The following is a 15,806-nucleotide window of genomic DNA, read 5'->3' as shown; positions in this document are numbered from 1 at the left end:
TGAGAGTTGTACACTGTAATTTATTGATGTATTTTTTTGTACAGATAAACCACTCTCTCCCAAAGCATTAAAAGGACTTGAAAGCACTCAGCTGACAAAGAATTATTACCCTGTGGTAAGTTTTAAAGTGCTGATCATACATTTTAATAAGTAGCATATTATTAATCTCCTGAACTGGCTCTTTCCCTCAGAAATCATTGAAGCAATTTATAACAACTGGGGATGTGACTCTGTATTTGAATGCAGCTGTTGCCATTTCCTTGGTTCAAGGTTGTCAAGACAGTAAACCGCAAATGGAAGTTGCTGCAAGATGTCAAAAGGAGAGAGAGACTCAAAGTAGGCAACTAGATAGTATGGCAGAGGTGGCAGCTCTGAGACCAGTGTTGGGGAATAAAGCGCAGTGTCTCTGGTCCAGTCCTTGCCGTTAACTGAGGGCCATCTTCTGTTGATAAAGATGGGGAGAGAATGTCATTGTGCGTGGCCAGCCAAATTAGGGCTCTGATCCATGATCCCTTTCTTAGGTTTGGCTGGAGATGTTACACCCTGAGCTGCCTGCCCTGTGTTCTCCCTTGGAGAAGGGGCAGGTGCTGCAGCTCACAGCCTGGCTTGTTAACTGGGCTTGGCTTTGGAGCAGGTCAGCCTGCCGGGCTGTGAACTGCGGCTGCAGAAGGGGTGAAGCATCACCCCCTCTACCACCTTGCTACAGGAGCAGCGAGGTCTGGCAGAGGGCGGCAGGTACCTTCCCGCTGTGTCCAGGCTAGAGCGAACCCTGCGGTGTGGGAGAGTTAAAATGCCTGCATGTGAACATCCCTGGCTCTCAGTGCTGGAGGTGAAACGTGCTCATCAGCATGTCTAAATATATTTCAAGCAAAGCAAAGCAGAAACAATATGTCCAGAGAGCTGGGAACCACCTCCACTGTCTCCAAAGCTCATCCACACTGAGAAACTGGAGTGCTAACTGGGAGTGTGCAGGCAGTGGGTTTGCCTACCCTGCTGCTGGAGACGAACTGGCTGCTGAGCAGGATTAGCAGGACCAAACCCAACACGGCACGTCCTTGAGTGCAAGTGAGCTGTGCCCTGGCTTGAGCTGCCGCAGGAGCCGTCCTTGGTCCGGCCACTGTTGCATTTAAATTGTTGCCTGCCTTCGTGCAAACGGTGCTCCCAGGACGCATGCACAGATCATTTGTTTGCATACCTTGGCAGCCAGTTGTGCATGCAGGGTTAGGCATGAGCCTCTCGGGGGTCAAATACTAAACTCAGGTCTGAACTGACATTGTCTTCATGCTTTGCCAGAGAAGAAGGAGCAGCCCTTAACACCTGCTTTCCAGGCCTCCCCCAGTTGCCAAAGTAAAATCCCAAAATTGGACCCCCCAGGGCTTTCCTGAGCGTTTTGGGTTCTGCATTAATGAGTGTAATTTATGGATTTAAAATACACTTCCGTGCTTTTCCACACTTGGAAGCTGATGTCGTGTTCCTTTGACTAGTCACTAGTACAAAGATCTACTCAGTGCTCTGTCTCTCACCCTAGGTGTTGCAAAATATTCTGGAAACAGAACGAGATTATGCGAAGGAACTACAGTCACTTCTGGGAACTTACTTAAGACCCCTCCAGTCTTATGATAAGTAAGATATAAGGGCATCTGAGGTGGAGAGAACCCTGTAAAATCGACCATAGTTCATTACTTTCCTGCTTTTGAATGTTTAGGGACTGTTACTGCTCTTCTTGTAAAGCTTCTCTGTGAACCAGAAAAAAAGCCCACCTTGTACAGGTTTCTGCTCTTTCCTATTCCTCAGTGGTGGTGCAGGCATTGGGCTGTGTTAGAGACGGGCTTTTCCATCTGCTCCAGTGCTGGCTGTTCCAACCCATCTGCAAGCTCGTGCGTGGCTGTCCCAGCGTGCATGTGTCCTGGCGGTGTGCCTTGCATGGCTTCTCCCCTTGTGATTTGCCTTGTTGTGACTTCTCGGGCCCAAGCTGCATCTCCTAGTCATCTCTTCATTCCGTGCGCGACGACACACGTTCTCGGCGGTTAGGTTGCCTCTCGCTAAATCCAAACTGCTGCTGAGCCAGGAGTGACTTCCCTGTCTGCGCAGCCATCAGCATTGAGTACCTCCGTGCTCGGGAAGAGCATGCTGCCATCCCGTATGCCGGGGGCAACAGGGGGGCTTTGTCAGGGCTTACTTGCAGAAACAAGCCGATGTGCTTTCCATCCGTGCTGGCCAGTGTGGTGCCGAGGCAGCACGTGCCATCCTGTCCTTACCCAGGCAGCGCGTTGGTGCCTATTGGCAGGCTCCTATTGATAGTTTCACCCGGCATAAAAGACCTGGTGCAGTTAACTTCACCTCCTGCTTATTGCTTCAGCTTTACCGTCATCTCTTCCAAATGGTGCCATCTTGGCGACCCTGTCCGTGCAGCTGCATTTGGGGCTGGGACCCCTCCAGCTGAGCGTGCTGCGGGAGGGCTGGGCAGCCCCGGGGCATCCCGGGCAGAGGGCAGATGTTTAGTCATCATGCAGTTCCACAAGATGGGAGAGTGATGTCTTAAGGCTTCTGTATTTAAATCTCTCCTCCCTTCCTCAAATCATCATGTGAGAGATATTCAGCTGTGAATATTTCTCGTGCTCTCAGCCTTGTAGACAGCAAATGGCTTAAATGAGGGTGGTATGAGAGTGACTCTGAGGATGGCTTGGAGGATGAGAGAAGCAGGCACATTAGCTTTGCCTAGGGAAAATCCAGCCTCGCTCAAGGAACAAAGGACCCCTACCCGAGGGGCTGCTCTAGAGGACCCTCCTCCCCTAGGGAGACCCACAGAATGAATCCCTGAAGACAAAGCTGTTTCTGTGTGCACACACCTCCCTCCCCACCCCTGGCTGAAATCCCATCTGTCTGTGTCTATTAGACAGCTAAACGTCTGAGAAGATTAGTGTGATTAAGTGATTAAAATCCAATTAAGATAATCCTTGACAGCAGACATCTTCTCCGGGAGGCTGTGGTCTGTAGCTCACAGATCATGGATTTTGTGTTTTCCCATGTCCGATGGTGTACCTGGGGAAAGAGAAATTCTTGGGCCTTTTTGGAAGGACTGCTTGCAAATACCATGGGGGTGCTCCTGAGAGCAACATCTCTTTGATGCTAATTGGTGATTTGACTCTCTTAGGCTCAGTGCTGTGGACATCGCGTCATTGTTGGGAAACATGGAAGAAATCTCTGCGTTCCAGCAAACACTGAACCAAGCCTTGGAAGAAGTTGCAAAGTAAGCTCATGCCATAGCAGTGAGGTTGTTAAACTGTTAGACTGCAGCTAAAAATAATAGAAAGACACGTTCATTGATGTTCCTCCTGGCTGCTGTCTTAGGCTTGTTAAATATAGAAGAAAATAACAGGTTTGAAGAAAGGCAGGTAGTGCTTTGGGAGGAGGGAGGGTAGAAGAAACTCTGACATTTCCACTGGTAAGTCACCTGCTGAATGAGAGCATCACTAGACCTGACATGAAAGTGTACCTAGACCAAAGATGCAGACACATGTGGTGTGGGAGATCTGGCAGCATGAAGATGGGGCTTGTCAGGGAGCAAAGAGCAGATTATTAGAGGTGATGGTTTCCCACGGGGAGGCTGGCAGACGTGTTCAGGCTTAGCCCAGCCTCTCCTTGGGAAGGGCTGAAAAGAGATGGGGAAAAGACTGAATATTGGAAGTATATTCAGGTGTGGCTTCTCTTTCTCTCTCCATCTGCTCTCATATTCATGGGCAGCCCAGACATTGGGACCACTGCTGCATTGCACCCAGTTCTTCCCAGCACATCCTCATCAGCTGCGGTGGGCTGCCGCATCCCAGCTGCAGCTCTGCTGGTGGGACAGGACAGGCTGGGTCACACCTTATCCCAGGCTGATAACGGGTTGTGATACTCACTGTCTGCACCACAGAAACCCAGACCCACCTGAGAACCTCCGTATTCCTCCTCCCCAGGTGGCAGGTGTGGGTGTTTTGCTGGGTGCCGCAGTTATGCGGTGACCTGGGATTGTCCCCGTGCAGTGGGTAGTTCCTGGGCAGACACCTGAGAGTGCTGTAGCTGCCGGGTGCCGATCAAGAGGCTTACCTTTGTGGCTGGTGTGTTGGTGTCCACAGGCTCCCCGAGAACCAGCAGCGTGTGGGAGGCTGTTTCATGAACCTGATGCCCCAGTTCCGCTCGCTGTACCTGACGTACTGTGCTAACCACCCGTCGGCAGTCAACGTCCTCACGCAACACAGGTGAGTGATGGAGGAGGAGATTCAGACTGAAATCCCTCCTTTAAAAAGTCACTTTTATTACTGCTTGTCCTGGTATGGCTTTTGACCTGTATTTTGACAATAGGGCAAGGGCATAACATGGGATCCTGCTGCTGGGAAAACCGCTGGGGCTTTGGGCTCTTCAGCGTAGCCTCTAAGCTCCAGCCTGGGGACAACTCCTGCTGCTTGTGTTCAGAGCTGGTCCCACAGGTTCCCTCTGCACATGCAGGACTCTTGCCTTGGGTAAAACAGAGGCAACCTCAGCCCTTGCAGTAGTATCTCCTATGACTTACTCGCTGAAGGACCCGGATGATATGTGACCCGTTGCTGCAGTGCTCACACATCTGCAGGTGGGGCTACGTTCCCCTGTGGCACTACGATGTGGGGCACATCATTGCAAAAGGGGGGTGCTCATCAAGTCACCCGGAGTTACCCAGTTGATTAACTGAGCTGCTGTTCAACCAAGTGGTTGATTTGCAGAGTTGTTGGTAGATCGCCATAATAACATCTTTCTTCAGCATGTCCCACTTGAGCAGACACTTGGATTTGAGCATGCCAAACCAAAAGGCTACAGCTGTGTCATCCCTAATACAGTTTATCTGTCCCCGCTGCAGTGATGGGGAAAGCCAGGACCCCAGCCATACTGTTTAAGTCTTCCCGTTCTGTAATGGGAACTCACAATATGTTTACTTACCTGCTGAAATCCAGCTTTAATTCAGCCTGACGAAAAGTCTGGCTCCTGTAAATGACTCATTCATGTGGTTCCTCAGTCTGACCTCTTTTCTTAAATCAATCAAAGATTCAGCTTTGGCAAATGTGCTGACACACGCAAGCCATGTTTTCCAGAGTTGATGTATGCGCTAACACCTGCGTCATGGCTCCCAGCAGGGTCCCAGCGCATTGCTGCAGCATCCTCCAGCACAGCACCAGCCTCTGCAGCCCATGCTGTCCACCAGATGCCTGGCACTGTGCCACCTCGCTGTGCCAGGGGACCAGCTGCCAGCACCGATGTACCCCGGAGGCTGCGCACACCAACCGGGCATCCTCCCCGGCATCCCTGGGGAGCAGGGTCTTGCTTGGCTGGGAGCTCACAGGTCCCTGCCTGCCCTGCTGGGTTTGCAGCAGGGGGACGCTCAGAGGGGAGGCTGGACTGTCTTTAGAAAGACACAGCTCGGAGCAAAGCCCTGGCCATCAGGAAAACATGGGAGGCAGCAAAACACAGCCCTCAGCGGTGGCGAGCCCTCCTCGTTGTTGTTGTCTCTATTTTTAGTGATGAGCTGGAGAAGTTCATGGAGAGCCAGGGTGCGGCCAACCCAGGCATTCTCATCTTAACCACGAGCCTCAGCAAACCCTTCCTGAGGCTGGATAAATATGTGACACTGCTGCAGGAGTTGGAGCGGCACATGGAGGTAGGTGGGCTTCAGGGCTGCTGGGCAGGCTGTGCCCCTTGATGCTGCAAGAGCTGCCCCCAGAGCCGCAAGAGGCATCTCTGCCTGTCGGTATTTGAGCACCACATTGCTAAAAGTACTTGCCACCCCTCCAAGGAGTGTGGGAAAGCAGTGGAGAGGTCTGGGGGGCGTTGTGGGAAGGCATTGCCAGCTCTTCACCCCGCTCCTTCAAAGATGGGCCATTTCCAGCACAAGTAAAACCAGCGTTCAAGGTCAGGCTACAACTAGTATTTATTTGCACAGCGGGAAATAAATAAATAAGTGCTTTTATTACCATTTTTTGAGATTCCTATGCCTGGCCACTGGTTCCTGCAGCTTGCAGGCACATCCCCAGCCCTTGCCTGAGGCTGGTGCTCCTGGGTGGAAGCAGAGCCGTGCAGGCAGGCAGAGACCTGGCAGCCAGCGCAGACACGGGGGTGGAGGAGCCAGTGCCTGGGAGCAGGGAGAGCAGCTAACAGAGATTTCCTCAGCAAGTGTCACATCTGCTGTAGGACATTTCCCCCCGCACAGGGACTGTAGAGCTCTGCTACTCGCCTGCCAGTGTACTCCAGCCACGGGGATGCAAACGTCAGGGGTTGTACCAGGAGGGGAAGAAAACAGAAGTAACAGTCTGTTTTTAAGTGGGTTTGCTTTTTCCCCCTTTCAGTATTAATTACCAGTTAATGACTCGGCACACTTAGGCATGATCATTCAAATCCACATCCCAGCCAGAGGATTAAAACCTCTGTGTTTGGGCCAGGGGTTTTTCTGCATAGGGCAGGGCATAAGAGCCTGCACTGTAGGCACACTACAGACCTGACCTGTCCCGCTGTCACCTGGCTTTGCTGAGCTGCAGGGACAGCTGAGCTTGGCTGCAGCCACTGTGCCCATACAGACAGCATGCTCCTTGCAGGATGCTCTCTAGGGGGTCAGCAGTGGATTTGGGGGGGACACACATCACCTATTTTTCTTAGTTTCTAAGCTGAGAGTGGGGGTTTTGTGCATGAATCAGCAGGGTTGAAGTTTAAGCTGTGGTGCCATGGGAAGAGCGTGGATGTGTGCAATGTGGATGTGTGCAATGTGGATGTATGCCACAGCGTTCCCTGCACTGTGTGCAGCTGGAGATGGGGCAGGTATGTTCAGGGCAGCTCTTGTCCCGGATTCAGAGGTGAACAATCCCAGGCAGCCTCTGACAGCCACGGGGACAGCTCCGTCACAACCTAGACACCTTAGGATTTGCTTGGCAAGAGGACTGGAAGATGAAGACCTTTTGATGTAGGGCCCTCGATCCAGGAGGAGGTGCCAGGAGAGTACTAGCATGCAGCTGCAGTCATAGATACGGGGCAGCATCCTGCATTTCCCTCCCTGGCCCAAGAGCTTTCTGCTCAGACTTAAACCCAGAGGTGAAGATCCCTTTGATGCTCATGGAAATGGCACGCTTGATGGGGCAATGGCTGGAATACCTTGCATGCCAGTGGACGATTCCTTCCTGAAGGTGAAACCAGAAAGCCACCCTGCAACTCTGCCTGTTTTGATTGATTTTCTTTGCAAGCTGAGTTTGTTCTAAGTAAAACCGTACCTGCTCTTGCTCTGGCCACTTTGCACTGATTACACTGGTGTTGATGAATTGCGTAGCTGCCTTAAACCGTGTCACATTGAACTGGGTGGCGGGGAAGGTACCTGGGAGACTTTGTCCCCCTCCTGCAGCCCATGCTGCCTGCACCCTCAGCCCTGCATCCCCCAGCACCCTGCCAGCTCTGGGTGCGCTGGGGTGGTGGGTGCTGCACAGGGTGGCTGCTGCTGGTGGTGGCTGATGGATTTTTCTCTCTCTTCACTAGGAGGCGCATGCAGATCACGAAGAGGTTTTGAAAGCCATCACATCCTTCAAGTCCCTTGTGGTAGGTGGCAATTCTTAAAATAGAGCACTCCATTTCAGGGCTGCATTTCATGAAGAATGAGTCAAGCCTGACATTTGTCTTCTCATTAGAAAAAAAGGTCTTTTGGAATGGAAAAGATGGGTGACAAAGAATCTTAATTTCGAGTTTCAAGCCTAGAGCTGCCCTTCTGGGGCAATTGCACGCTGGCTGCGTGGTCCCAGCAGCAGAGACGGAGGATCTCCAACTTTCTCTTCAGCTGCAGAAAGCCACACGTGGGTAGTGGTGGTGGGGGGGTCCCTTTCATCTCCTTTGGCTTCCATACCCTAAGCATTTGCCACCTGAAACTGGACCGCCCCTTGCTCATTGAGACGAGCTGTGAAAGGTTAGCAGGGCTGTCCGACTCAGCTGCTGATGCCAGCAGTGAGCTACTACGCTCCCAGCCCGTCGAGGGGCTCTTGGTTTTGCTGAGATTTGCTCCATGGGCACTGGGAGGCATTGGCCATATTGCAGGTATTGCGAAGGTATCAGCGAAGGGATGAGTCAGAGATAACAAACCTATTTCTGTGAGCTGCGTTTCCTACACCCCTCAAAGCCCTACTGCACCAAGATGAAAAAGAGGGGGAAAAGCCATCCATGTGCACAAAGCTTTTACCTGTCAAAGCTTTTTTCGGTTATTAAAAACGCCATAGTGTGTCTCACTTTGTAGCCACTGAATACCTTTCACTACAACCACTCCAGATGTGGTCCAACTTCCTTCCTCAGCGCAGCAGATGCAAGTTTTCAGTGCTTAGCAGCGCAGATAAAAGATGGGGAGGACAAAGTTCATAGAAAACAGGAAAGGGCGATGATGTTAGATTTACTTAGAAACTCATCTCCCTTTCCATTTATTCTAGTAGATAATAGGGGAATAATTCAGTTAAATTACAAGGTGTCATTAATCTTTAGGAATGCTCGTAAGTGATGGGATGGTTTTACTTGAAATGTGTACTTGGGTGTTGAGTAATTGAATGTAATTATGATACAACTAAAGAGGTTCAGTGCGGATTTGAGGTTAGACAGGCAGAGATGCCTCTTGCCGTGGACACATGGTCCCGTGGCAGGACCAGGGAGGCTCCTGAGGGAAGGCAGGGAGGAACCACGGAGCCACCATGATTAGCAGTGGTGCCTCTGCACAGACTGTGGTGGAATGCTGTGGATTTTATATGGATTTCCATCACGGGAACACTGGGTTTGGACGCTTGGGGAGCTGTCAAAAAGCACACAACAGTTGCAAAAGGAGAGGAAGCCCCCACAGTTTGGTTCAAATTTGTGTGTTTTCATACTATACCCAGTGCAGCTTCTCTGTGGATCTGGATAGTCAAAGAGTGTATGAAACTGAGCTGGAAAGAAGGAAAATCTCTGTCAGAAGCAGGGGGGTGGAAAAAACCAAGCAGCTGGTGAAAAACGAGCCTGGTTTTGGCTTCGCAGCAGTTTTCCTCGTTGGTAGAGGTATTGGTTAGAGCAAGTTCTGCTTGAATTTGCAGGACTGTCCTTGTTCAGTCAGCATTGCCCTCTGCTTGCTGAAAGCTGCTGAAGGACTGGCCGCTCTGTGGAACTCTACCAGTCCCCAGCCGCTGAGCATCGGTGCAATCTTTTCAATTACAGCACCTTCAAAGCTTCTTTTTGTGCTACTCCGCTGCCCCGCAGAAATATTGCACCAAGTCCTGCTTTTGGGTTTACAAATTTTGGCTGGAAAATATCCACCCATCTGATTCGTGGGGACTTTGCATTGCTGCAAATAGAACTCTGCTGTTTGGGCAAAATGGGCAGAATCTCTCTCATCGGCAGCAAAATTAGAGGTGTTTAACTCTGCGGCTGTCTCGATTTGGAAAATGTGACCCTGTACTCTCAGAGGTAGGACTGGTTTGGAAAGAAAAGTTTGTTCAGTGCAGTTTGCAATTTCTTTGATGTTTTGATGTATCAATTCATTCATAAATTGCTAGGGTGTGATTCTTTTTAACAAATTTTGTGTACCAGAGCCAAAGAGGCTCTCCTGCTCTCTTGATGTGACCAGCCCTGAGCCCATGTGGCTGTGGGAGCGCTGGTGGTGAAACAGTCTTTGCTGGGGTGGTTTGGGTTTGCGCCTGCCCTTGGCTAACAAAGTGCCCTGCTGTGATTCCCAGTCGCAATGCCAGGAGCTGAGGAAGAGGAAACAACTCGAACTGCAGATCCTTTCTGAATCCATCCAGCGCTGGGAAGGAGAGGACATAAAAACGATGGGAAACATCATCTACATGTCCCAGGTTATGGTGCAGTGTGGGGGAAGTGAGGTGAGTGCGATGTCCAAATACCCCCTTGCTCACCAGATCAGCGATGCGAGGTGGCAGCTACCCTCACTCCAAGCCAGCAAAGTGCTGACAAATAATGCTGATAAATAATTTTACCTGGAGAAGAGCTGTGCCATGGGGCTGTGTACATCTTTGGAGTCAGGCACCCTGGCAGCATAGCTTCAGGCCTTTGGTGACACACTTTGCAAGCAAAAGAAGTATCTCAATGTCGTATAGTACGTTAATTTCCCTCTTTCCCCCCTGTGACTTACTCTGAGAAATGAGAGTGACTTGAAAGTGTGCATTAGCATAACCATTTTGCCACGTCCTGTGCGGTGGCTGCCTTGACGTCCCACTCCAGAGCTGACTGCACTTTGGAAATAACTGGAGGGATTCCTTTGCTACTGGTCCTAAAGCATCACACCAGTGCTTGCCGCAGACCTTCAGCAGTGGTGTTAAAGCCGTGCATACTGCATGTTTGGTGTGGGGAAAGTGCCTGTTATCACTGAATTGTGTGTTTGCTGTAGGAACTTTTCCCTGGGAAGGGAAGGACCTGTAAAACAAAGCCCTGTAGAGTCTAGTCCCACAGTCTTGTTTGAGATGCTGGAGGACATAAGGTCTTGGTCTTCTGAGGCACTCTGAAGTGATGGGAAGAGGATTAGCAGGATGCAGACAGAAACGTATGCAGGAAAAACAAGTACAGAAATGAGATCCTGTAAGGAAAAAAAGCCCAAAGAATTGATTTGGGAGTGATCTCTCACAGGCTGTGATTCCAGCTGCAACAGGTTCAGTTTGCTGGAAGAAGGTTCTTGTGCTGCATTGCAAACTAACCTAACCTAAATTCTCCCCGCAGGAGAAAGAAGAGCGATATTTCTTGTTGTTCTCAAACGTTTTGCTGATGCTGTCTGCAAGCCCACGGATGAGTGGGTTCATCTATCAGGTAGGCATGCTTAATTTGAAATTGCAAGGCGTTAGGTGTGAAAAAGGAAATCAGATATCTCTTATCAATTTAAAATCCTTTTCTTCCTTAAACCCCTCTGTTGTGATGCAAACACCCCAGGCTGGGAACCAGGGCTTTGTTTTACCATGCATGCCAGGACACTTAGTGCCTTTGTCCTGCCAACTCGTTAAATAGCATTTGGTAAATGTGAATGCTGTGAAATCAAAAAAAAAAAAACAAAAACCCACCATCCCAGCATGTTGCCTACATGCTGTTTTCTAGAATGTTCTGTGTGTATGTAAGGTGTCCTGACCCAGCTGTAGGGTTTTGCCCCACACGACCAGCCAGCCGGCTCTGTGTTGTGTGAAAATTTTTCACTACTATAAAGCCAACTGTAAAAAGCCCAAAATTTCCACTCCAAAACTCGGCATTTCTTGTGTTTTACCATTTCAATGGCTGCGATCAGGCTGTTGGGAGCTTGGCTTTTCTCCAGTTGCCTGAAACCATCAATACCCACCAGGAAAGTGATGGTCTTTCATACATGAGAGAGATGGGAAAGATTTGGGAAGGATTTGGCTGGGTTTTTTGATTTCACCCACCAGCAGGAGTAAGGCGAGCAGGCAGTTCAGCATGCAAAGCAGAGGGACAGGGAAGGCTTTCAGAAAAACCGGGGGAAGTTGATCCTGCTGACTTGGTTGTAAAAAGGGTTTGCACCTAGTGAAGGGAAGGGGTGGCAGGTGAGCCAGGGATGACTCAGTTGTCACGGGAGCCTCTTCTCCGGGGTTTGACCTAATTGTACAGGGAAATCTAGATCCATAAATTAAAGCAGGCTTTTCCTGCAGTCTGAAGCCTTCATAAATTAGTTTTTCATGGTGGTTCCCAAAGAGAAAGGAATTGGCAGAAACAAGCAGAACAAGATGCACTGAGAAGGAGATGCAGACACTGACTCCTCCTCAATTCTCCTAGGGAAGGCTGCCTTTGACAGGAATGACACTGACAAGGCTGGAAGATGCTGAAGGGAATGAACACGTGTTTGAAATTGCAGGTCAGTGGGACCCCTACCTGGGGCCTTCCTCCCAGTCCAAACAGCAGCTGCTGCTGGAGGTACTGGTCTTCCTTGTCCCTCTAACCATGGCGTCACACGCTTTGCTCTTTTACCATGTGTTGTCTGAACTCCTGAACATCTCCCTCCTGGCTGAGGCACCATCCTCCCAGCGCCCTTGAGCTGTCTCTGACACTGGGCTGCTTTCAAAGACCAGAGTGTTTCATGTGGGACAAATCTTCTGCCCCAGCAGCGCTGCTCTGTGCTATACGTGCCCTGTCTGTGTCCAGCATCTATCCCATGCATCTGTGAGTGCCTTGTTTATTGACAGATTAATGGCTCTGGTCATCAGGTAGCTTTCGTAATGTTCTTCCCAATTTTCCCCTTCGATTTACCTCATTCCTTGTAGCTATACACAGTCATTTCATGCTCAGTGCCTTGGCTGCAATGCAGCTGTTCTTGCTGGTGGCATTTGGTGTCATGGTCCTGCTAATCATGGAAATGTTTTGTTTCCTTTTAACATTAAATAATTCCTCGCATGTTCATCTTGCCAGTTCCCTTGCCTTTCTGTGCAGCTCCCACACTGGGTGCCTGGAGCAGGATGGGCAGTGGCATCTTTGCCCTGGCCTTTTTGCAGCCTCTGGACTTTGCAAAGTGAAGAGCTGCTGGCTGCTGGGCTGAGTTGAACTTGCCTTGCGTTTCCTCCTCGGTCTCTACTGCTTGCTAAAGATGGTTAATTAATCCTCTGCCCCAGGGAACATGACGGAGCGGATCACCGTGTCCTGCAGCACCAGCCAGGACTTGCACGAATGGCTGGACCACTTGCAAAGGCTGACCAAAGGGACGTGCAACACCGTATCCAAAACACAGTCCTGGAGCGCTCATTCGGTAAGCGTCTCACCTCCCCAGCCCCTCTGCTGCGCTGGGTTCCTCAGTGCTGGCTGATCTCTCTGTTTCGGCAACGCACCTTGATATTGAGGTGATGTGGACAGCCGTAAGGCACATCCCGCAGTTTTCTCTGCAACCGTGGCATGCTTGTACCATTTTACATGTATCCTGCCCTAGTTTTGTTGCAACCTAGATGTCTCAAAGGAGTTCACAGGGAGCTCTTGCCCATCCCCCTCTGCTTCTCTATGTTGTTTGGTGGCTAACAGTCTTCATTTGCTCCTCGTCTATGTTCTCAGACGTTTAGTTCAGCTGGACAGATCCGTGGGCCTCTGGAACCGCCCAAAATCCTCAAACCCTGGAGCTTGAGCTGCCTCCGTCCTGCTCCACCACTCAGACCGTCAGCAGCGCTGAGTTACAAAGAGGTAACCATCCCGCGTGCCTGCGGGGGACCCTCACCTCATGGCAATCCCTAGTGCTGCTGCCCGGGTGGCTTATCCCTTAGCGAGGGCACAAAAGCTTAGGTTAATGGGGTTGTGGAGAGAAATGACGCTGCCCAGTTCTTCCCCAGTCCTGCGATGGATGCTCGTCGCTGTGGCTGGCTTTGTGCTACAAGTGAAGTGTGAGCACGTGTGTTTGCAGGCTTGATGTTTGCTGTCGGCTGCTGCAGCCAGCGCCCTTGGCTGCTGAATGTCACTGGTCCCACAGCCTTGCAGGGTGTCCCACAGCCTTGCGTGTCCCATTGAGCCTTTTCCTTCGGTGGTGCCGTGGTGGAGCTGCCTCCATCTCCTCCTCCTGCCTTGGTTGGAGCTGTGGGTGGGAGCCGGGATGTGTTCCAGCTCCAGCTGTAGCAGCAGCTCAGCGTTGTCCAGGCTGATGCTGCAGGATTGAGCAGCAGTGCTGCACCAAGAGGAGGATGAAAAAGGCCTGTTGGTATTTCTTATGTCTTCCACCCTGTGTTTTGGTGGCTGGAGAAGGGCTCCCTGCAGCAGCCGTGGGGCTCAACCCTCCTTCGCTGCCCACCTGAGTGTTTCACACACCTGTACCCTGCTGGGATGCAGCAGCCCAAGGGATCGCTTCCCCTGCAGAAACCCCAAGCCTGGGAGGTAGGAGGCTGCGTGGGGAAACCCCAAATATCGCCCAGCTCCAATTCTCACCCCCCGCTGCAACTGCAGTGCTCTCCATCCCTACCTCACGTTAAACTTTTGGGATTACTCACCAGTAACTCGGGTAACGTTCTCCTTACTGAATGAGCACTCTGGTTCTGAGTCAGCTGCATTTCTTGGTACAGCAGCCCTGGGAACATCACTGCCCAGGCTCCCAGTGGGGATGGGGATGGGGAAAGGGGGCTTGGACCCCCTCAGCCACCCCAGTACTCAGGGATGGAGAGACTGGCGGCAGGGGGGGGCTGTGGTTTCACTGCTCCAGGTAGAGATTTTTAGGTAGCCTCACGGCATTTTGTTACATTTATTTATTAATATTTGTAGAACAATGCGTTTCAGTTCAGAAATTAAACTGTTCAAAAAACAGCCAAGCAGGCAGACTGCAAATGACCCTTAATCTTTGCATGGTCCAAATCCCTAACGTAGACTAAACTGTTTCTTGCTTGCATGGTGAATTAAAATATAGGAAGAGACTTGAAGCAGAGGAGTTTTTCTGTGTGAAAAGGCAAGGCTGATACTTATTTCTAAGGTAGGCCAAAACCACGGATTGAGCAATATTATGAATACCACGGTGCCTTGCAGTTTCTCAGTTGTCTCCTGCCATGCACAGCAGGAGTTAAAGTCTCTGTGTCAAAACCAGGCAAGAGGTTTTTGCCACAGAGGCTGAGCAGGCAGGGAGCCCCAAGGGGTGTGATTCTGCTGCAGGCTGGATGGTAGCGTGCAAGGGGTCAAAGGACCAAAAATGTTGTTTGCACAGGAACAGGCTGAGCTGGCCACAGTGATGGAAACTCAAAGGCTAACAGGTCTACCAGAGCTGGAGCAGAGCTGGGCAGGCACAGCCTGGTAACCCACTCGGTCCAGCCTGAGCCTGGGGGGCAGCTCCTCTCTCAGGGGAGGGGCTCGTGGGCACCAGCCTGCAATGAAAAATGTGAAATAAGTTCAGTTGTTGGCCCATACAGCTCTGCATCTGCCTTGTCCCTCCTGCCGGGTGCTCAATCGCTAAGCAGAACTCCTATTTCACTGTATTGTTATTTTTTAAATTAAAGTAGGGCACAAAAAATTATGCTAACTGCTTGGTGCAAGTCATCTTCCTATAATGAAGATGTAACGAAGGAATACACATTTCAAAGGTTATTTGCAGGGAAGCGAGTGGGGGAGTTTGATTAAAAGATTAGAGATTTTCAGACATCCAGCGTTACTTTAATTGGCTTCTGATAGTGTAGGATGGGATGGCACAGTCTTGTGCATTTCCTCATACCTAGCTATGATCAGGAAACCCCAGAACCTGCTTGCGTACTGCACAGCACTCTTGTTATTTCCATTTAAATTGGGTCATTTTTCCTGTTCTGTTTCCAGTAATCATTTGAAATTACAGAGCAGGTGCTGTGGGTAAAGCGGTGTGTCCGGATTCAGGTTAGCAAAGTGAAAAAAGATTTACAGATGATTTCTTCTACATCTTTTTTTTTTTTTTTTCCCCCCTCTTTTTTTTGAGTGGCCTGCTTTGCATTAGGTGAAGGGTTTGTAACATCGGGATTCAGGACTTTGCTGGCCAGAGCTGCTGGAGAGCAGTGTGGCTCCCTGTACTGAGCATCCCAAGGATGGGACCCTCCATGGGGTGTGCAGGGAGCAACCTGTCCTTCAGCAGAGCAGAGAGATGCTGATGTCTGATGCTGCCAGGTCTCCAGTGAGGATGGCAGGTCCCCTCTGAGGAGGTCCCCTTTGAGAAGATGCAGTCCTGGGAGACTTGTCACCAGGATGGGCAGAGCACCCCATCATCCTGGCAGGGTTGGGCTGAAGACTGCAGGACTGGTGCTGAGCATGGGGCCAGACCCTGAGCTGATCCCACAGAGCCGGGCACGTGGGGTGGCTGCACCCGTGGGTCCCACATTTTTAAGCACCATTTTAGA

At 50.7% G+C, this 15,806-nt stretch overlaps 1 protein-coding gene across 3 annotated transcripts in view; it reads left to right on the top strand.

The window, feature by feature from the left end:
- Window positions 1-15,806, top strand: part of ARHGEF6 (Rac/Cdc42 guanine nucleotide exchange factor 6) — a 40,643-nt gene that overhangs the window by 17,808 nt on the left and 7,029 nt on the right. For all 3 annotated transcript variants that reach the window (XM_027780192.2, XM_005232758.4, XM_055818341.1), the window contains 11 exons: window positions 45-115; window positions 1,529-1,623; window positions 3,155-3,250; window positions 4,119-4,241; window positions 5,530-5,668; window positions 7,525-7,584; window positions 9,726-9,872; window positions 10,723-10,809; window positions 11,776-11,854; window positions 12,606-12,739; window positions 13,036-13,161. In XM_027780192.2, coding sequence (XP_027635993.1) covers window positions 45-115; window positions 1,529-1,623; window positions 3,155-3,250; window positions 4,119-4,241; window positions 5,530-5,668; window positions 7,525-7,584; window positions 9,726-9,872; window positions 10,723-10,809; window positions 11,776-11,854; window positions 12,606-12,739; window positions 13,036-13,161 — 1,157 coding nt within the window. The remainder of the gene's footprint in view (window positions 1-44; window positions 116-1,528; window positions 1,624-3,154; window positions 3,251-4,118; window positions 4,242-5,529; window positions 5,669-7,524; window positions 7,585-9,725; window positions 9,873-10,722; window positions 10,810-11,775; window positions 11,855-12,605; window positions 12,740-13,035; window positions 13,162-15,806) is intronic.

Source organism: Falco peregrinus, chromosome 13 (genome assembly GCF_023634155.1).
Source record: "Falco peregrinus isolate bFalPer1 chromosome 13, bFalPer1.pri, whole genome shotgun sequence".
In the NCBI taxonomy this organism is placed as follows: Eukaryota; Metazoa; Chordata; class Aves; order Falconiformes; family Falconidae; genus Falco; species Falco peregrinus.
This window is presented reverse-complemented; position numbering and strand designations above follow the sequence as displayed.